At 40.8% G+C, this 22,238-nt stretch overlaps 1 protein-coding gene across 1 annotated transcript in view; it reads left to right on the top strand.

Annotated features, from left to right (window-relative positions):
- ADGRG5 (adhesion G protein-coupled receptor G5) overlaps window positions 1–22,238 on the top strand; it is a 303,433-nt gene that overhangs the window by 192,240 nt on the left and 88,955 nt on the right. Inside the window, exon 7 of the mRNA XM_086946433.1 lies at window positions 7,434–7,708. Coding sequence (XP_086802559.1) covers window positions 7,434–7,708 — 275 coding nt within the window. The remainder of the gene's footprint in view (window positions 1–7,433; window positions 7,709–22,238) is intronic.

The raw sequence follows: 22,238 nt of genomic DNA, 5'->3' as shown, positions 1-22,238 counted from the left end.
TTATAGGGGAATAGGGTGGGAAGTAATTTATTTTAAATTAATTAATTAAATATTTTATTAATTAATAATTTAATATGTTATCATTTATACTGGTAAATAGGTTAATTAATTTATTGTTAATTATTCATAATTTGACTAATAACAATAATGAATTAATTGGTAATTATGTTTTTGTGTTAAAAAAATAATTATTTAGTAAATAAAAAGATATTAATTATTAAAGATAGTTTTCTAAATATGGTAATTGTGTACGTTTTTTAGGACTGAGTTGAGGGTTGATAGAAGAGTAAGGTGGGAAGTGATTGAATTTTAATTAAATTTTATAATAATTTAAAAAATAATATTAAAAGTTATTTTATAATGTTAATTGTGTAAATTAATTTAGATTTCATCATTATAAATGGTATTGTTCATTTATATTAGTAATTAATTAATGGTTAATTAATTATGATAAATAATTAATCATTTAGTATATTGAAGGTGACGTTTCTAGGGGAAAATGGTGGGAGGTAAATTAATTTAGAAAAATTAATACATTTTTAATTAATGTTGATTACATTGTTTGAGTGGAAATATTAAATTATTCCTATCTGCTATCCAATACTTTCCCTACTGTTGCACTCACTGGAGTTGGAATATTAATTTTTACCCTCCTGCTATTCAACAATTTCCCTACTGTTCCACTCGCTGGAGTATGAATAGGAAATGTTACCCTCCCGATATCCAACGCTTTCCTCACTATTCCACTCGCTGGAGTGGGAATAGTAATTTTTACCCTCCCACTATCCAACGCTTTCCCTACTGTTCCACTTGCTGGAGTGGGCATAGTAATCTTTACCCTCCCGTTATCCAACGTTTTCTCTACTGTTCCACTTGTTGGACTGGGAATAGCAAATTTTACCCTCCCGCTATCCAACGCTTGCCCTACTGTTTCACTCACTGGAGTAGGAATAGTAAATGTTACCCTCCCGCAATCCAACGCTTTCCCTACTGTTCCACTCGCTGGAGTGGGAATAGTAAATTTTAACCACTCGCTTTCCAACGCTTTCCCTACTGTTCCACTCGCTGGAGTGGGAATAGTAAATTTTACCCTCCCGCTATCCAACGCTTTCCCTACTGTTCCCCTCGCTGGAGTGGGAATAGTAAATTTACCCTCCCGCTATCCAACACTGATGTAAATTTTTTGTAACAGGTTACATATATTATTTATGCATTTTGACATTTTAAAAATAATTTAAAGTATGTTTTAGGTAATTATATTGATTATTTAATTAAGTTAATGTTACTTTTAACTTGTTTTACAAATTCGATATTTTTACAAACTATATTTAACCAACGATATTTTGTCTTCGATATTTTTGTACTTACCTGTTTGGAGATAGGGAGACAATATTTTGTCCATCGATATTATGTCCATTCTATATTTTGGTTGTTGATATTATGTCAGTGTCATATTCCTATTCCCAATCAATCAACCCTTATTCCCTCCACCCTTATGGCGGCCAACTGCTTCCCAGTAGACGACTACTCCGCTTGATAAACAACTAATTTCACGAAGGAATGACCGCAATTCCAAATGCAGTTCCCGCTATTCTTTTACCCCGCAACTTACATAGAAAAATATTTTAATATAATGTCAAAACAAAATGCACCAATATTCCAGACAAATGTCTCTAAAATCCCACTGGAGAAAGTTGTGGAAAACAATTATAGCGCATGCGCCCCAACATGAACACCCACAAGTAAACTTAAACTCACCAATCTCTGAGAGCCTTTATCTATATCCTCTGCTTTTATTGGTGTCCAATAGTGGGACAGCTGTGGGAATGGCAAATCACATGCCAGTCTGATGTGATGTTTTACACTACAACCTGGCAATGTCCCACTCACAAGCAGAACTTATGTCAGACCTCTGCATCAACTTAACTCTCAACTTCTTTCTCTACCAATGGTGAGTTTAGTAGGTGAGCAGAGTCCTGTTTGGGAAGACTTCTTTTGCATTGAGATCTTGAGCTACTGTGGTTGTTAGAAGAAATCTTACAATTTTTTTTACCCTCAGTCAGAGTGATGTTATGGTTTGTGACTCTAGTTACAGTAAACTGCAGGTTCCTCTGTATCTTCTCCTGTTATGGCGAGCAAGCGAATCATAGCAAGATTCCTTCCTACGGAGGCTGTCCTCCAGGTGTTTCCCTGACTTGCAGCTTGGATCGATGATTTCTATGTAGACATATTTTTTTAGACACTATGGCCCGCATTAGGATGGCGGGCGGACTTTGCCCGCCACCCTCACGGAAAACGGGACCGCCCGCGAGCTGAGCGGCGGTTCGGCACTGCATATTAGGATGCGACCGCCACTGAGGCGGGCGCATTTTGCATTTTTAACATTGTGGCAGGCGGTGCTCTCAGCACCCCCCGCCACAATGCTAAAAATGCATGTATGCATTTGAATACACAAAGCGGCAGGCACCGCGCGGTGCCTGCCGCATTGTGTATGCAAATGCAGGGGGGTACCACAGGTACCCCCCATTTGCACCTCCCACCCCCTCTTCACCATGGGGGCCCGCAGGGGGCCCCCGAAGTGAAGACTGGAAAGGCATCTGTTTAAGCCCATCATAATATGGCTGGGGGTGTCTAATAGACACCGCCATCATATTAAACGTTTTCGCCCCGGTAAAGCGGCAGACGGTCTTTCCGTCAGCCGCGGTCCACCCCGCTATCCTAATATGGCGGGGGGGATTTAGGTGCGGATGGCGGGCGGATTGCCCCCGCCAGGCTGGCGGTGGCTACCGCCAGCCTGGTGGTGGCAATCCGCCCGCCATCTTTGATGTCACTGTCACTGGTTGTATTCCTGTATGTATTTCAATTCATAAACGTCCAAGATGCAATTGAGATTTTCAAACCCAACATCTAAAGAAATGTAATTTTCTACAAATGCTCTCATGCACATTTTAAATGCTTGTGAGTCTGAGCATCTCCAGCAGACATAGCACTGTGCACATCAATGTATACTTAATGACACAGGCATCATACACGTAACACCAACAGTCTCCTGTAACCACACTCTCTTACACTAATGCACAGGTTGGTTCACTGCATAAGCACATGTACAGAGACGCTGCTAACACATTACCACCTTTTCAGATGTTCTCATCCCAGTCCTTATTTTAAAGTAAAGACTGTCTTGTACTCAAAGTAATGAAGATTATCAGTAAGTAATGTGGCCTTGTCCAACTTCTTTGTCCCTCCTTAATTCATGAGAGCTCACCTCATGAAGTGAGGACTGTGAGGAGGAAGCACAGGATTGTAGTGATGATTATAGTCAAGTGATTGTGCAACCATTGCCCATGACTGCCTGCATTTGTGTGCAGGAAACCAGCGCTCACAGCCCGTGTAATTAAGCAAGTCACAGCTCACTTCTCAATGCTCACTCCTCACAGTTCATTCTTCAGTCAGAACAATATGATCCTGTCATGACTGCTAGCTCGCAATCCTCTAATATTCTAAGACATCTTATGTTTTGGCCCATTATACTATTCACATTAGGCTTCACATGCTCTAGCAGGGCTATTTCATGTTTATGTTGAACCTATGCTAATACATTTCTTAAGCGCACAAATGCCCGGAGGTGTCAAAGCACTAACTCATATCAGCAGGATGAGGTTCAATAGCTGGTTTAGGCAAAAATGCAAGTTTTCAGTGTTTTTCTGACTGCCAGTAGGCTGGGCATGGCTCTGTTAGCCCACTAGACAGTTCATGTCAGTGCGAGCCAGATTGTGGCTGACCAAGTACATAGAAGGGCTTGGAGACCACCCATTGCTGTCCTCTCACCGTCATGTGCCTGCTTCTTATTCGTGTCTCAGATTGTCAGTCTGGTGGTTGTCACACTCATGGAGAATTGCCTCTTTACCGATGCTCTGATTGGCCAGCATTTCCGCTTCCAATGCTTGCTTTTCAATCACTTTTTTTTTCTGTTTAGCACCCTGTGATTGAGTGCTTTTTCGAACTGTCAAGCTGGTGTACTTCTCTACCCCTGCATTCCGCATTGCCTTCTGTCACCCAAGTGGGTCTCCTCGCCACCCTCCTTAATGGCCAGTTCACATGCTTTCATTCCTGTCAACCCGCCCTAGAAGAACCTAGCTGGGAGCAGCTGCTCAAGAGAGCTGTGCTGGCCCTGACGGATGGATACATATTGAGCTGACAGACAACGTTTGCTGAAGTTAAGGCCATGCCCTTCCAGAATGAAGTTAAGGTAGTAACAGCAGTGAAAGGTGACAGAAGTAGCTCCCATTCACTGTATGAACGAGGCCCAGCAGTAAGGCCGGGGAATAACGTGGGAACTCACTTCTGTAAATCTCAGACAATAGCCCAAGGGAAAATGACAGAAATAGTCTGAGAAAATGCAAGCAGTAGCAGTTTCACACCTTTTATCCTGATATTTAGCAACCCTCCCAAATCCATTTTTCAGGTCCAATAACTGGAACGTCAGGCGGTGAGGTGTGATAATCGAAGTGGATATGATACTTCATTCCTAGGAAGGAAGAGCATATACTGGAGTAGAGTAGGAGAAAGATCCTAATTAGAAAGCCATTGAGGGGTAGCTGAAGGAGCACCACTGATGGAAGCAAAAGTTGCATTACCCAAGGTTAGCAAATATGGGGAAAATCCCAACGAAAGTCATGTGGGTAAGGGGGGGAGCAAGAAGGTATGGGGGATGGCCATTCAGACCCTGCAGTCAAAACTTAAGACCCAAACTCTTTATATCCACACACAGCATCAAAAAAACTATTTTGTCCAGGTTGTGCAGGCATATCAAGCCAATTTAAAAAAAATGTAGTCCAGGTCAAAACGATACACCCTTTCCCGCTCACTGATCTGCTACTTCATAAAGTAGTACAATCTGGCTGAAGATTCCCCCGCTCATAGATCATAAAAGGTGGTAGTGGCGTGGATAGCAAGTGCCTAGAGGAATGAGTTGCTGAAAGTAATTGAATCCCAGAAGGCAGAAATCATTGAGCTATAAATAGCGTAAAAGACTTTCAAGACGCTCTCCGACTGATCCCCTGGAAATGCTATTCCTACAATAGGACATCTCAGCCTCTACTGACTGAGTATGGAGAACTGTGAAGAGCGAATTACCAGTCCTGTCTCAGTGCACTCGGAAAAAGGTCAATAAGAGAACTCAAATATGTTAGCCCCCAATGAGCAACAAAGCCATAAGAAACCCAAAACTGGTCAAAGAAACCACTTGAAGAATCTCAAAAACACCAATAGGAGTCCTCAGAAGAAACATTCTTATATAAAATGGATAAATGAACCACGGAGGCACTAAAGAACAAATGTTTGTCCTGCTTTATGGAAAAAGCAGGCCCTGTTTGGTGTGGGCACCAGAGGCAAATTTCTACTAAGAGCCTATATTCCAGAAATGAACCTTCATAACGAATAGTGAAACAATGGTGTATGGGCAATCTTGCAGACTTTTTTGATCGCTTTAAGGACTTAAGGATGAGAGCTGCTAGAATTTAAATGATTCTGGGCCACACACAGAAGGTGAGAAAGTAATTGTAATTCGCATTTGTAGAGCGCATTATCACCTTCAGGTCTCTAAGCAATATGAGAGAGAGCCCTACCCTAGCACGTGAAGAGAGGTAATTGATTAGATTGTGCCCCAGGCTTCCAAAAAAAACTGTTTTAACTTCTTCCTGAATGGGAGAAGGGTATTTTCCTTACATACATTCTCCGGCAAGTTGTTCCAAATTTGGGGGGTGGAGGTTGAGAAGGCTCTTCCTCCTTTAGAGGACAAGCTAAAGCAGGGGCAGGCCAGCAGGCCATAGCACACTGCTGGGTATATAGTTGACTAGACGATCATTGATAAAAACTAGGGGCTTGGCCATAGATAGCTTTATGTGTGATGCAGAGGCCCTTAAACTTTGTTCTCTGCCTGACCGGGAGCCAGTGCAGCTGACGTAGGAGGGGGGTGGCGTGGGAAAGAAGCAAATTCCTACAGAATAATTGACTTCCCAATGTCTGTCCTTCTTGTTCTGTTCTCTCTCATTTCCATACTCCTATTTCCCTTGAAGAAAGGAGTCTTGAGTTTTGGTAAAGTCCCCTGTCATGACAAAAGACACCATTATGAGTTGCTTGTAGTCACCAATGAGTCTGGTAATGGGATTAGGAGTAAATGCGGTACACCCTGGTTAGTTTTCGCCGGACTAATCAAAGCAGCTGAAAATGCGGTTGGAAATCAGAATTAAAGGTTGTATGTCGGACCAACACATGCCTATCCAACTAGTAAAGGTATGGTACTCATTGTTAATGGTAACTCTTGGGCCGAAATAATAGGATTTATTACTGGGAGACCCTATAGAAGTATTTGTGATGCAGTCTTCCGTTTTCTATTGGTGGAGATAATAACTGAAACAGTAGAGCTTTTTATGGATTTTTTTAAATGCTCATTTTATTGCATGGTTATTGACTTATTTTGTTTTCTCCTTTTGTGCCAAGGCCAGTAAACCAAAAGCATAATAAAATAATAAATAAAAAAAATTAACCAACCAGTGTATTGTGTTCTTTGTCCTTGTGTGGAAGGGAACACTGCCCAGCCACAGAGAAGATATAAAAGGATGTATGAATACTTAACAAATCTATTTTTTAAGCTATTCATTTTTTCAGTCCTCTTTAGTCCATCCTACCTCATAACCACTCCCAAAATAGTTCCTCAATGTTATGATAGTACTAAAAATGAGTTGCCTCCTTGCTTACTGACTTTGAAAATATGAACATACAATTGTACCTTTCTTTTCCTTTCTGGTTGCTTGTGTTGCATCTGTCAGCTCTTTAAAAATATCTCTGCATGCATATTTGTGTGATCCCTATTACTTTCTTTTTTCTGTTTTTTTAAATAGATTTTTTTGTATTGTCATTGATCTTTTTTTATCACTGACAGCTTGATTACGAGTTTGGCGGTCTTGGAGAGGTACAGTTACGCCAGCACCCTGCTCAAAGACCGCCAAACCCATAGTCTGGCCGTCTGCCGTATTCTAATTAGAATACAGGTTGGGTGGGCCTGTGGCGGCTGGCACACAGTGGTACCTTTCAAAGGTTTGCATGTGAGCCTTAGAAATGCAGCGTTGTGGGACCGCCTGGCGGTACGACCATCAAACTCGTAATACAGCAGTTGGGCAACTGGTGCTGCAGTAGCTGCACCTCCACCATGGGTTTTACAGTCTACCGTACCGCCAAACACGGAATCAGGCCTTACGTTTCTCATTATTATTCTTGTGCTCAAAGGATAAAAATCATGTTGATAAACATAATATCAAGATATGTATTTTTGTCACGAACAATGGCCTTTTTATAGTTTTCAGCCCCTGACAAACTTATTTGTTGGTAATTCTACAATAGTCAATTGCTGATCTCTGTGCCTTTTTGTTTAGAAAACGCAAGAATGACTATACAGCAAAAATCCACATGAACCTGGTGGGTTCCATCTTTTTACTCAATGTTTGCTTCCTGACCAATGAGGCCCTGGCGCGAGCTTCCCTGGACAAGCCTGGACTCTGCACAGCCGCTGCTGTTCTGCTCCACTGCTTCCTTCTCTGCTGCCTCACCTGGATGGGGATCGAAGGTTTCCACCTCTACCTGCTGCTCATCAAAGTGTATAACATCTACTTCCGGCATTACCTGCACAAGCTGTGCGCTGTTGGCTGGGGTAAGGGACAGCTTCTACTGCCATCAGGGTAGACATCTGTATAGTGGGTGGTGAAGGACAGTTTTACAATATCCTCGTAGGGTTAAGCTGTATGGTATGCAACAACTTTCTCAAGATCCTCTGATGGACAACTTTCTGGCCCGACAAAGCTCTCTTCCACCCTCGTGGAGTGGGGCCTGAGAGGCGCAGAGCTAAGATGGGTCATGAATCTTCACAACCCTCCCCACCCCAGCAGAGGGATACATTTATAATGATGACTACCCGTACCATCCTCTAGAAGACAGTTTTATCGTGTGTTTAGTGTGTGGATGAAATATCTTAATAATGTTGAGTAGCCTCTGTTAGTCACCCAGAGGGAGACAAGTTTATGCTTTTGATGGTGAAATTGCAGACATCTAAAATCTTTTTGGGGCAATGGGCAGGTTCATGGTGAGAGACAGCTCTCAGGTAATGCCTGTCAGCTGGGATAAGTGACTGCTCCCAGAGGTGAATGTGCCTGCTGTCAGCTGGGATAAGTGACTGCTCCCAGAGGTGCATGTGCCTGCAGTCAGCTGGGATAGGTAACAGATTTAGGGCCAGATGTACTAAGAATTGATTCACAAAAAGCAGGAGAAAATTGCACACCAACTTCTTGCGAGTCAATTCTGGTTTTGTAAACTGACTTATGTACTCATAGTAGTGTTTGCTAAATCATCATCTGAAGTGGTCTCAATTCGGCCTACCTCATCAATATTCTTGAGGTAGGTCACACATTTGGCTTACTCTGATAGCATGCCATCAAAGGGATGGTGGCCTGCTGGGGTCAGCAGACCACTGTGTCTGTTATTAAATCTAAATAAAGAACATTTTTCTTTAAATGCAGACCGTTTTCCTTAAATATACTTATTAAAAACGTTGTTTGCAGAGTTGGCACTGCCCACTGCCAAACAAACGTTTTATTTACCTTCACACAGGAAAAGGGACCCACGCAGACCCCTTCCCCTTTGCAAATGGGTTTCCACATCCTTTGAGGAGTAGGTCACTTGTCATTGGATGGCGACTAAAACTGTGGTCGTAAACCATTGATCCATAGCATTGCGAATGGGAATTGGGATGGGACACATTAAACACGCCCCTTTCAAACTGTGATTGGTAATGTATTTCAAAATCCATTTTGCAATACAGTAACCAGTTGCTGAAGTGCAGAATGGGTTTATTACATTAGTGAAAGCCATTAAGCAGTTGCAAAGTCTATGATTTGGCGAATCGCAGTCTTTGTGACTGCTAAATGACTTCGTACACCAGGCTGTTAACTTCTAACAGTTGATATTCATGTTGATCAGAACAGTGACTTTTGACCCCTGTTGCATGGGTTGGTTGACAGGCATCTCCTGTGTGTCGGTATGAGAAATAGGTGTCCCTGATTGGTCAGTATGACTGATGGGCATGTTGTGTATTTGGGCTACCCTTTGGTGGGTGCTGAGGCGTATGTGCCTTTGTTGACAGGGTCAGGTGACAGGCTTCCTCTGTGGTTGGGTTCATTTCAGACGCCTCAGTCTAACTGGTTGGAGTAACACATGGTGCTGTTTGGGTTAGAGTACATGCCATTGTTATCATGGTTGAATATGGCGTGTTTGAGAGACATCTGTTGAGTGTGTTTTCTACTGTCAGTTAGAATGGATGGCAGGTAGTTTCCACAAATTGATGGAATAACTAGTAGTCATAGTAGTCACAGTTATCTGTGTTGAATGGTAAACAGTCAAAATATTGAGTCCAAAATATCGATTGGACATAATATCGAGTTTTAAATATAGATTGGACAAAATATCGAATGGACAGAATATAGGCATCCAACATATTGTTTTTAAGGTAAGTAATGTAATATCGAATGTTAAAAATATAGAAAGTTAAAATATCGAAGTATATAATATAGGTTATTAAAATTATCGCATTTATAATAATATCGAATTTTTTATAGTGTTTTTTATGTTATTATATGTGTGAAAAGTGTGTATTTATGTTATAATTAATTTTAAAATAATGAATTTTGTGTTTTTGAATTTTTGCGTAATTTAATTCTGTAGAGGGTTGTGGGTTTATAGGGGAATAGGGCGGGAAGTAATTTAATTATAATTAATTAAATATGTACATTTATTTATTGGTAATAATATTTTATTAATTGTTATTTAATTTATATTTGGTAAATATTTACATTTTAATTGGCAATTAATTTTAATTAATTGATTAATTGCTAATTATGTTAATTTTACTAATTTATTTTCTGTAGCGGTTGTGGGTTTATAGGGGAATTGGGTGGGAAGTAATTTAATTATAATTAAGTATGTAAAATTAATTATTGGTATTTATTTAGAATTAATTGTTAATTAAGTTTTTATGTGTAATTAATAAAATTGTAATTGCCAATTAAATTTCATTTAATTGAATAATTGCTAATTATGTTAATTTTACTAATTTATTTTCTGTAGCGGGTTGTGGGTTTATAGGGGAATAGGGTGGGAAGTAATTTATTTATAATTAATTAAATGATTACATTTATTTAATTGTATTTAATTTGAATTAATTGTTAATTAATTTTTAATTGTTAAAGAATTATTTGTTAATTTGTAATTAATTTGTTTTAATAGGTAACTAATTGTAATAATTAATGTTAATTAGTAATTTTAATAGGTTAATTATTATAATATATTAAATTGGTAATTACTTTTAATTAATTTTTTATAGATATTAATTTATATATTTTTAAATAATATATGAAGTATTTACTTTCCCTACTGTTGCACTCTCAGGAGTAGGAATAGTAATTTTAACCCCTACGCTATCCAATGCTTTCCCTACTTTTACACTCTTTGGAGTGGGAATAGTAATTTTTACCCCTACGCTATCCAACGCTTTCCCTACTGTTGCACTCTTTGGAGTGGGAATAGTAATTTTTACCCCTACGCTATCCAACGCTTTCCCTACTGTTGCACTCACTGGAGTGGGAATAGTAATTTTTACCCCTACGCTAGCCAACGCTTTCCCTACTGTTGCACTCACTGGAGTGGGAATAGTAATTTTTACCCCTACGCTATCCAACGCTTTCCCTACTGTTGCACCCACTGGAGTGGGAATAGTAATTTTTACACCTACGCTATCCAACGCTTTCCCTACTGTTGCACCCACTGGAGTGGGAATAGTAATTTTTACCACTACGCTATCCAACGCTTTCCCTACAGTTGCACTCTTTGGAGTGGGAATAGTAATTTTAACCCCTACGCTATCCAACGCGTTCCCTACTGTTGCACTACTTGGAGTGGGAATAGTAATTTTTACCCCTACGCTATCCAACGCTTTCCCTACTGTTGCACTCTTTGGAGTTGGAATAGTAATTTTTACCCCTACGCTTTCCAACGCTTTCCCTACTATTGCACCCACTGGAGTGGGAATAGTAATTTTTACCCCTACGCTATCCAACGCTTTCCCTACTGTTGCACCCACTGGAGTGGGAATAGTAATTTTAAACCCTATGCTATCCAACGCTTTCCCTACTGTTGTACTCTTTGGAGTGGGAATAGTAATTTTTATCCGTACGCTATCCAACGCTTTCCCTACTGTTGCACTCTCTGGAGTGGGAATAGTGATTTTTTACACTTACGCTATTGTACGGTAATAATATTGGATATTATTTAATTATATTATGTTACTATATATATATGTTTTAACAAATATGATGTTTTTTATAACTTTCATTAATTATTTATTTATTATAAGTTAATTTAAGTATTTTTAAGTATATTTTAGTAATTAATTTTTAATATTAATTTCATTTAACATTGTTTTTAATAAAGTCGATATTTTTATAAACTATATTTTAGTAAACAATATTTTTAACTCAATATTTTTGTACTTACCTGTTTTTAGATACAAACTCGATATTCTGTCTGTAGATATTTTGTCAACAATATTTTTGATAGTCGATATTATGTCCCTCGATATTATGTCAGTGATCCGTGTTGAATGCATGCAGCATTTAATCGTGTGAGCAGTGATGACTGCTATAGTGGTGGTGATTCAGCTCAGGTGGTTGTAAATCATCTACCTCAGCTGCAATGGGGAGCTGCTCACTACCCAAAATGGTAGACATTACTTCTCTGTTTCACAGCAGTTAGTGGCTCATGATAGCACTCTGCTGTTAATGAAGAAAGGGGGAAGGGGTGTTTGCATTTTTAAAGCATTTGTCTTTTTGGGTCAGGGAAGTTAGTGAAAAAAATATATAGTTATTGGCTTTGGCTGAGACACATCACACATCTGGAGTAAGTGCAAATTTCAGCTATTGTCTCTGATAGGCAGAGTGATCAGGTAACCCCTGAGTCAACTACACCTTCATCTAATTTTGGATGTTTAGGCATGGATTACGAGTTGATTAGTACTTTTAGGGTGCAAAATTCACTCATGTAATTATTCTTACTATATGTAATCCCCCACCAGTACTGTGTAATTATGAGTTAAACATCTTGGATTGGGTAATAACGGTGTGGACCTGGAGTTACTGTGCGATATTTTGCATGGTAGGTCCATGCTAGAGTGGTTTAACACTCTCATTTACCTCCTGCTGTAAGAACGGGGGATTGGGAGCTATGGCTTCTGTCAGGGGCTGGGGAGAAGGGAGTGGGGTTAGAGAAAGTGAAGGGAAGTTGTGACAGGAGGGAGCTTTGCATGTCCCCTCACCTTGTCAGAGGAAAAGATCCCCAGGGACAGCAGTCAAGCTGAGGCTTGGCTCCTGTTGTAGCGAAAGTCACTTATGATTTTACCAGTTGAAATTGTGTCTGGTGTTCCCACATCTGATAAATCCGAGTACAGAAGCACTGTGCATTTTGCGTTCTTGGACTTCCAGTTTCACATCAGACATTGTACATATAGGGCTATAGAACATAAGTGCCTCAAGGGTGCAACAAGCGATTGCGCCCACTTTGCACACCCGGGGCACTTTCGTATTACAGAAGAGGCCGCAGATGCTTGTGCTGCCCCTTCTGTAATACCGTTATAACGCTGGCGCACAAAAGCTCCAACGCTATTTTCGATGGGCGTTCCCTCATTTGCATGGGGGCATGGCCATACAAATGAGAGGAATCCCTTTTCCTCTGTGCCCGCTCCCTAATATAGACGCGGATGCAGAGGCAAAGAAGCTCTCAGGAGGTTCACTGACAGTACGCCACCTAAAAGCATCCCTCTGGAGGGGGAAAGGTTGTCTCATGGACTCCCTAGACATTCCCTTGCAGGTTGGTGCAGTCACTGACTGCACCCGCCTGCATGGGGTTCACTAATCCCATTTTAAAAGTGCAAGTGGATTGCCACCTGCACTGTGTAAAACATGAAGCGGCTTCAGGGCAGCCGCTTCGTTTTTCACATGAATACGCTACCCCCTGGGCAGCACAAGTTCCTGGTTGCACTGGGGGCAGAGCATTCCATGTAATAGGGTGCACTTCCCCTGTTTGCACCTGGCACACCTGTTTTAAGGTGCACTGGACGCAAACAGGGAAAATGCGCCCTTTACATTATAGAGGCCATGGCATCTAATATTACAACATGCAAAGTTATGTTAGTTAAAATACAAGAGCTGGCTACGAATGCCACCCCAAATCTTGGGGCCACTTCACAAGAATGTAGACGTTACTTGTTTTTCCCATTAAGGCCCTCATTAGGAGTTGGTTATTTCACTCAGAGTAATAACTGTGGGTGAAATTCTACAAATCGTAATTACAAGTCTCTCTGAGATTGGAATTATTGTTTCAGCAAACTCTGGATCGAATTATTGAATTATTTTGAGTGCAGCAACACTAGGCACGTCTTTGTATTAGTACATCTTGGCCCTTGCGCGACCCCTGCCAGACCCCTGCAGCAGCATGGGAAAAAGAGAGCAAGCTTCCCCTTGGCAGATAGACGTGTTCCTAAATCCCCTAGGCAGCACTAAAAGCAGGCATTGGGAAAGCCAATAGGTCTCAGCAATCCAAGAGCTAAAGGCATTGTCAATGTTAATGTCTAAAGGCATTGTCAATGTTTATCAGAATAGGAAACTTTACCCGGCACACTTTTACTCCGTATACCATTACCCCGCAGTTTTTACACCGCAAAATATTTTACAATGCAGGGCTTTACCACGCAATCCATTACAACGTATTCCCCATTACAATGCAATTTACTATTCTAACTCCACGGTGGCGTTACTTTGAGGAATACGTTGTAATAGTTTATGATGTAAAGTGCTGCGTTGTAAAAGATTTTGTGGAGTAAAAAATGTGGGGTATTGGCACGTGGAGTAACTTATGCGGGGTAAAGGATGTTTCCCGTTTTGTCAGTGCTATCGGCACATCATGGCAGTCATGCACACTCGGTGCCAGGTAAGGCCTGTCCTCCTCGCAACGTCACAAGCGGAGCATGTAGTGTGCCCTTGCCCCTCCAGGGGACGGAGCACTGAAAGCCGCGCTTGTTCGATGGACTTCACGGATTAACTAAACTGTCTGAATTTTACCCAGCACATTAAAGTGGCCACCCATATTAAAGGACACATCTTGGAACAGGTTTGGACCTCAAACCTGGACATCACTAATCTCCAGATTTCCCCCTGTGCCTGGTCTGATCACTTTTTTATCTCTTTCTCCATCCCTAAACTCACCACTACCAAACCTCTCATGACCGACCCTCTTATGATCAGGAACTGGAGTCGGGTAGACATCCCTACCCTTTGTGCTTCCCTTGCTACGTCCATACCGAGTCCCCACCAACCCTCCAGACCACCATTCTCAGTCCATACTCAGGCCGAAGCCCTCAATACCTGGCTGGCCCAGGCGAGAGACATCTTTGCTCCTTTGAAAAAAACTCAAAAACAAACGGCCCCACGATGCTCAGCTCTGGTTCGCTAAGGACCTTAAAGACAGGAAACTCGCTCTACGCCAAACCGAGCGCAAGTGGAGACTGGACTACTGTCCTCTCAAAAAATCCACCTTCCTCGCTGCTTTAAAAGGCTACAAATCTGCCATGCTAGTAGCCAAAACTGAACACTTCTCTTCTAAAATCCTGAACTCATCCTGATAAGCTAAAGACATCTTTTCAATAGTTAACAAACTAGCGAAACCCAACCGTGTCACTATCAAACTCCTGCCATCACAATCCCTCTGCCACTCCCTCAACATATTCCCAAGGCCGACCCACCCCCGATCTCGGCGAAGTACCCAGTAACTCCTCTCTCTTTTCCATCTTCCCCTTGATCACTCAGGAGGTTTTCTTTTCCCTCCTTAGTAATGTTCGCTCCGGCTCTCTACGGGACAGCTGTCTCCCACATATTGCCGGGGAGATCTTCTTCAACATCCCCGTCCCTCCCATCTCTCTCCTTAACAACTCCCTTACCTCAGGCGTGGTCCCCATCTCCTTCAAAACAGTGGTAGTTTCGCCCTTCCTTAAAAAAACAGGAGCTAACCCTGAGGCACTATGTAATTTCCGCCCCATCTCGTTACTCCCCTTCTTGGGAAAAATTTTGGAGGCCTTTGTAGCAAACTACTTAGTACTTTCTTGGAAAACTCCCACTACTTAGATCCCCAACAAGCTGGCTTCAGACATCAACACTCCACTGAGTCCATTGCCCTGGCTGTCCATGAAGAACTTAGAAAGAGGGCCAATCTGAACACCTCACAGGCACTAGTGCTCCTAGATTTGTAAGCGGGGTATGATACCGTCAACCACGCTGTCCTCCTCGATCGGGTCGAGAACGCCGGCATCCGGGACCCACCACTGAGGTGGCTCGCCTCATTCCTCCAAGACCGAAATCAAGCGGTCCATCTTTCCACCTTCACCTCGGAGGAAAAAAGTCTCACTTGCGGAGTCCCACAGGGTTCCTCCCTCACCATCCTTCTTTTCAACCTGTACATTTTTCCCCTGATCTCTGAACTCCAAAAAAGATCAGTAGTCATTTTTAATTATGCCAATGACCTTCAGCTCATCTTCAACATCGATCCCTCCCCCTCCTCTATAGACAACGTTCAATCCACCATGACCTTCATCAGCAGTTGGATGAACACAAATCAGCTCAAACTTAATCCTGATAAGACCGAGCTGGTTCTCACGGGCCCCCAGGCAATCCTTGGAATTCCAACTTCTGGTCCCTCTCCCTGGGCTCTCCACCCCCCCTGTCAACCAGTCAAGAGCCTAGGCATCACCATCAGCGACGACCTCTCCATGAGGGCCCAAATCAATTCGGTGGTCTCTGTCCGCTTTTTCCACTTATGCCGAATTAGGAAAATTAGCAGATTCCTCTCTCATGAAGCCCTCGTCCAAGTCACTTTGGGACTAGTTATATCCTGCATTGATTATGCAAACTCCTTGTACGTCGGAATACCCGCGTACCAATCCCACTGACTCCAACTCATCCAGAACCAAGCAGCCAGGCTTATCCATGGCCAGCCAAAGTTCAGCCACACTAAACCTCTCTTCAAGAGCCTTCACTGCCTCCCTGTGGCCCAGCGCAGCCTCTTTAAACTGGGCTGCCTGATCCATAAAGCCCTCTCTTCCTAAGGCCCCTCCTTTATTGCCTCCCGAATCCACCGTTATGTCTCTTCCCGCGTCCTACGATCCTCCTGCTCCAATCTCTTGTCCCCATGCACCTTCAGATGCAAGAAACATGGTGGCCTGAGATTTTCCTCACAAGCTCCACTCTTCTGGAATTCCCTACCCCCAGAACTCTGCCTAATATCCTCCTACCCTCAATTCAGGAGGTCGCTCAAGAAGACCTGGCTTTTCTCCCAAGCATACAACTAATTTCACCACATTGCTGCGACCTCAGCCCCTCCACTTAAGCGCCAAGAAACCGATGGTGTACGTGCGCTCTATAAATAATTTTTCTCATATCATCATAGAGAGGCAACATCTCCACAGCAGTTCTCCATTTAAAATGACATCATGTAATAACAATGTTCTTTAGATTAGAAGGCATACTGTAAGCAATTCTTTTTGGTTACTGTGGCCTACCAGCATGCATAATGCATGAAACAATGTATATGTTCCTACCAAGTATCTTCTGTTCCACTATATATTTCTTGTTCCATCACGTGAAAGAGATCAATAAAAGGTATACAAGGAAATGTAGGTTGGTAAATATAACATAGTCACTGTTGCTTCCACGCAATGTCAGTCTTTAATTTGACGGATGTGACAATTTAATATAAAGTGCACAGGCATGATAAAATAAGGGGAGATGTAAATATAAACTAGCACTTCTATGTATTTCATAGAGGCTTTATGTGAGTGCATGTCTGAAATCTTAAACGGGAAACCAATGTAAAGCCTTTTTTTAAGTGAGTATTTTGAAAGTAAATCAGAAGTAAAAGTAATGTTGCACTGGCAAATCATTGCATTTATCTGTACCCTAATTTGCTGGTGAAACATTTTTTATTGTGATTCTGCCCAAAACACACCCTTAAGTCACTGCAATGGAAAGAGTTTATTTAGGTATGTATTTACAAAAAAAAGCATGCGATTGAAAGCCTTTGTTTAAGCAAATGTTTTGCAATTAAATCAGATGCAGTCAGAATTAAAAGTAATGTTTTACTGGCAAATCAAAATACAAAATGAACACAGTATGTTGAAAGCGCGCGCTTTAAAAATGGTATAAATAAATAAAATAAATAAAGTATTTAACTTTGATTTGCCGGTGCAACTTTACATCTATACTCTGTGTGTGAATTACATTTGCGAGACGTCCCCTAGTCACAGCTCATATTACCCCAAAGGTGAGTTAATGATGAGTTCCAATTAATCACAATGTTTGTTTAGTTCACATTCATTTATTTTTCTTATTTTCAAGAATTTCTTCATTCTCATAAATTCATTCTCAATTCCAAACGAATTAAGTTGATTCACATCCTTATAACATATCCATAATCCAATGCATTTCGGCTGCTATTGAGCCTTCATCAGGGATATATGTCTATAATCAAAAAGATATAATACATGAGGTAACAAACTATAAATTCCACATTTAGTGAATTTACAGAAAAAGAACTATCTATCAAATGCAGAAATAGTGAAAAGGCCAACGCCCCCAGTAATGAATATCGAAATGGCTTAAACCTAATGAACCAAAATTGAATCACCCGTGACATAATGAAGGAACAGTGGAAAATAAATTCATACAAGTCGAATATAATCGCGAATTCTTATCCTATAAATGACCATAGAATATCTAAAGATATAACAACAACAAGATAGTCATCGAATTCAAGTATGGTAATTACACGCTCATCTTATATCCAAGCGTTTCAAAAGTTATTTAGCGCCATGGCAGTTATCACCCAAGATTTAAAAAGTTATTTAAACAGTGGCAAATACGATCAAAAAGGAACAAATTGTTCCTATAATCCTAATAACAAGTTCTTAATCGTTAACTTACATAAGTAAGAGGCAGTATCGTATCGAGTATCCGTTCAAAAATGTTGCTCGAGTGTAAAGTCAGTCTGCGTTTTAACTCGCGATTAGAAGTTAATGCTGTAACATAAAGGAAGGACTAACGTTCTAGCTGTGAGGATGAGTGCCATATTGGAACGATGTTAACAGCCTAAGGAAGCATTCATAGTTTAAGAATTACCAGCAAATATTTAATTCTAATGATACAACCATACTACGTAATCAAAATGAACAATGTTAAAAAATAAATAAATTAAGAAAATTGAAAAAAACAGTCTGATCGCGGTCAATCATTGGCATGTCTAGCAAGTACATTGTCAATAAAGTTAATTGAAAGTTTTGATTCTATAGGTAACAACTAAATTCAACCCTGTCATTCATCCCATTGGGCTTCAGAGTGTCTAATTTATAAATCCAAAGGTTTTCACGTTTCAAAAGTAATTTGTTATTATCAACTCCTTCATGTTTAGAAACAGTCGCCAAGATCAAAAATATCAATTGGCTGATATTATGTGCAGCTTCCTGAAAATGGATAGCAACTGTAGATTTTGTGGGTTTGTTGCGAATGTTAGATTTGTGCTCATTCAAGCGAACCTTCATTTTACGCTCTGTTTTACCCACGTATCCTTGTCCACAAGGACATTTCAGTAGATAAATAATGTTAGTACTGTCGCAGGTAGCATTGACTCTCAGTTTGATGTTATAACCTTTGCTTGGGTGTGTTGTGACGTTTCCTTTTATTATACAGTTGCAATGACTGCAATTATAACAAGGCAATGTTCCTTTAAAAGTCTGATTTTCACTCAGGTCCTTGGCCTTAGTTAAACTTTCTAAATTGGGAGATCGTTGATAGGCAAAAAGTGGCAATTCATTGAATATATTGTTAAAATCCGGTTCTTGAGATAGCAGTATCCAGTGTTTTTTAACAATTTTTTTAAAAGTATTACTTTTGGTGGTGTATTTCGACACCACTACCATTCTAGTGGTTTCTTTACTCTTGTGAGGTTTTTTTAGAAGTTCTTTTCTATTTTTGGCTGCACAACGTGTTCGAGCTTCCTCCAAAATTTTGATAGGATATTCTCTCTCCTTAAATCTCGTTTCCATTTCCTGAATTCTTAATTCAGACTTATCCACAGAAGAAACAATGCGCTTGACTCTAAGCATTTGAGAGTACGGCAAGTGTTTTTTAAGAGAATCCTGGTGAAAACTCTTATAATGCAGAAGGTTATTGCGATCAGTAGCTTTTCTGTAGATATCAGTTTCAAACCCAGAATTTATTCTGGATACCTGCAGGTATAGAAATGTGATTTTATCTCTGTTTACCTCCGAGGTAAATTGAATTTGTTCGTCTCGGGAATTCAGAGTAGAGATGGCCTCTAATAATGACTATTCCAAGCCAGTCCAAATAATGAAGATATCATCAATGTATCGTAATATCAGTCTGGCTTGAGATTTCCATGGTTCTTGGTTCAAGATGTGTTCTTCCTCAAAGGATTTCATAAAGATATTAGCATACCCTGGGGCTGCCGAATTTCCCATAGTAGTTCCTGTCTGTTGGAGATAAAATTGATTCTTCCAGCAAAAATAGCTGTGGTACAGGGTGAAATCAAGAAGTTCCATGAGAAACACCTTAAATTGTTCTTCAAGTTCAGTTTCCAAGAGGGCATGTTCAATGGCTTCTATGCCTTTTTGGTGAGGTATGGATGAGTATAAGGATTTAACATCCATACTACACATCACTATTTGTTCTTCCGAAGAGATGTTCACTTGCTCAAGAATATTTAAAAAGTGGGTCGTGTCTCTGACATAAGTCCTCATTCCCATCACACAGGGCTGCAGATACCTGTCTACAAGTTGTCCAATAGGTTGATGAATCCAACCAACAGTTGAGACGATAGGTCGAAAAGGAGGTTTTTCTAAAGACTTATGAACTTTTGGTAACATGTATATTGTTGGGCTCCTCGGATGACGGGTAATCAAAAACTTTTTTGTTCTTTCATTTATTACAGCGTTTTCATATGCCTTGTTAATCAATGTTTCCAGATGTTTAGAAAACAATTCAGTGGGGTTATCATCCAGCGGTAGATAAATGGCTTTATCATTTAAGTGAGCTTCAACTTCTTGTTCATAATGTGAGGTTTTCATTATAACAATAGCACCACCTTTATCTGCCTTCTGGCAGATTAGCTCCGGATTCTTTGCAATATTTTTGAGAGCGTCTTTCTGTTTATTGGCTAAATTATGTTTCCTGTCTTTCTTGTTGAAACCCAATTTGGATATTTCTAATTTAACCAAATTTTCAAAAGTGTCCAATGTTTTATGAGAAATTGGAGCAATGTATGTGCTCTGGGGTGATAAACCCAGCAATTGATCTTCTTTTTCTTCTTTTTTGTCGGTTACCACATTATCAAAAAATTGACGCAAGCGAAGTTTTCTCATCAACTTGTAAAAACTCACTTCCATTTCGAGTTTATCTGCCTCAACGGTTGGAACGAATGATAATCCTTTCTGTAAGGCTTCTACCGTGATTTTATCCTTGGTGTATACTGGGGGCTTTGGCCTTTTCACTATTTCTGCATTTGATAGATAGTTCTTTTTCTGTAAATTCACTAAATGTGGAATTTATAGATTGTTACCTCATGTATTATATCTTTTTGATTATAGACATATATCCCTGATGAAGGCTCAATAGCAGCCAAAATGCATTGGATTATGGATATGTTATAAGGATGTGAATCAACTTAATTCGTTTGGAATTGAGAATGAATTTATGAGAATGAAGAAATACTTGAAAATAAGAAAAATAAATGAATGTGAACTAAACAAACATTGTGATTGATTGGAACTCATAATTAATTGAGGACACCCCTTTGGGGTAATATGAGCTGTGACTAGGGGACGTCTCCCAGATGGGACACGCTGTTGTACTTTGATTTAGATGCACTCCAGCACGGAGGGTGCACCCTAGAGCACGCTGGAATTGAATATTTAGTGTAAACAGAGTGCGCAAGTGGGACTATTACTTGAATTACATTTGCAACATTTGCTTAAACAAAGGCTTTGCATCTCTTGATTTGTTTGTAAACACGCACCCAAATAAAGACTTTACATTGAAAAGATAGGGGGGATGAAAAAGAACAGCGGCAAGATGGCGGCCTGAGCGTTAGACCGATCAGCAGCACTTCGCTGAGCTCCGCTCCGCTACGTCAAGTTCAAGATTAACCCGTCGAAGAATCAACTCTTGAAAAGAGTTTGCTTTAGAGATGTTTTTTGAACAACGAGATATCTGGAAATGAGTTTCTGCTTGACAGGCTTCCTGTGATTATTTAAAAGGAGCACCCGACCGGCGGCTGTTTTACGAGGCAGAACGCATGAAACAATGTATCAGCACGGGAGAGACTTTCTAATTGACATTCCCGCTTATGATTTTCTTGCTGCTTGCCGCTTGTGTGATTGAAACATGAGCGATATGCTACAGGGGGTAGTATATTTTACCAGGAACACGAGAGCCCCCGAGTCACTCACCTACTTACTTGGGCTTATACGGAAGGACCTGGCTTCTTCGCGTTTCCCTTCAAACGGAGCACAAGCTCCGCTCCGCGTTCTTCCTGAGACGATTCAGCTGAAGAGGGCGTGTCAAGCAGCGCTGCAGCCGCCGTCTCAGAGAGACCCTGTGTTCCTGCTCCTGCTCACTACCGACAGCTTGTGCAAGGATCAATCCAGTGAAAAGCAAAGGAAAGAGAAAGAGAAGTCGAGAATTCGGAAATCAACAAAGATGCCCCCAAAAAGTGCCTCAGCAGCTGCTACCAGAACTCGAGTGGCAAAGGCAGCGAGAGCACTACGCAAGGAAATCGAGAGGCAGCAACATGAAGGCTTGCAGGATGGAGGTGAATCTGATGGTGCCCCTGCTAGAGCAGCAAGATCAAAATCCAGGAGACAACAACCTACAGTACCTACATCTATCACCCCCAGACAGGAAGCCCTTGCAGCGCGCAGAAAGATAAGTACTTCTGGGGGGAACTCAGTGCTTGATTTACTCTTTAAAAAACACACTGCTCAACTTAATCCTCAGGTTGAGACTGAATCACCATTGCCTCTA

This window comes from Lissotriton vulgaris, chromosome 12, assembly GCF_964263255.1.
Source record: "Lissotriton vulgaris chromosome 12, aLisVul1.2, whole genome shotgun sequence".
NCBI lineage: Eukaryota > Metazoa > Chordata > Amphibia > Caudata > Salamandridae > Lissotriton > Lissotriton vulgaris.
Note: the sequence above shows the minus strand (reverse complement) of the source record. Positions and strands in the feature narration are given on the sequence as shown.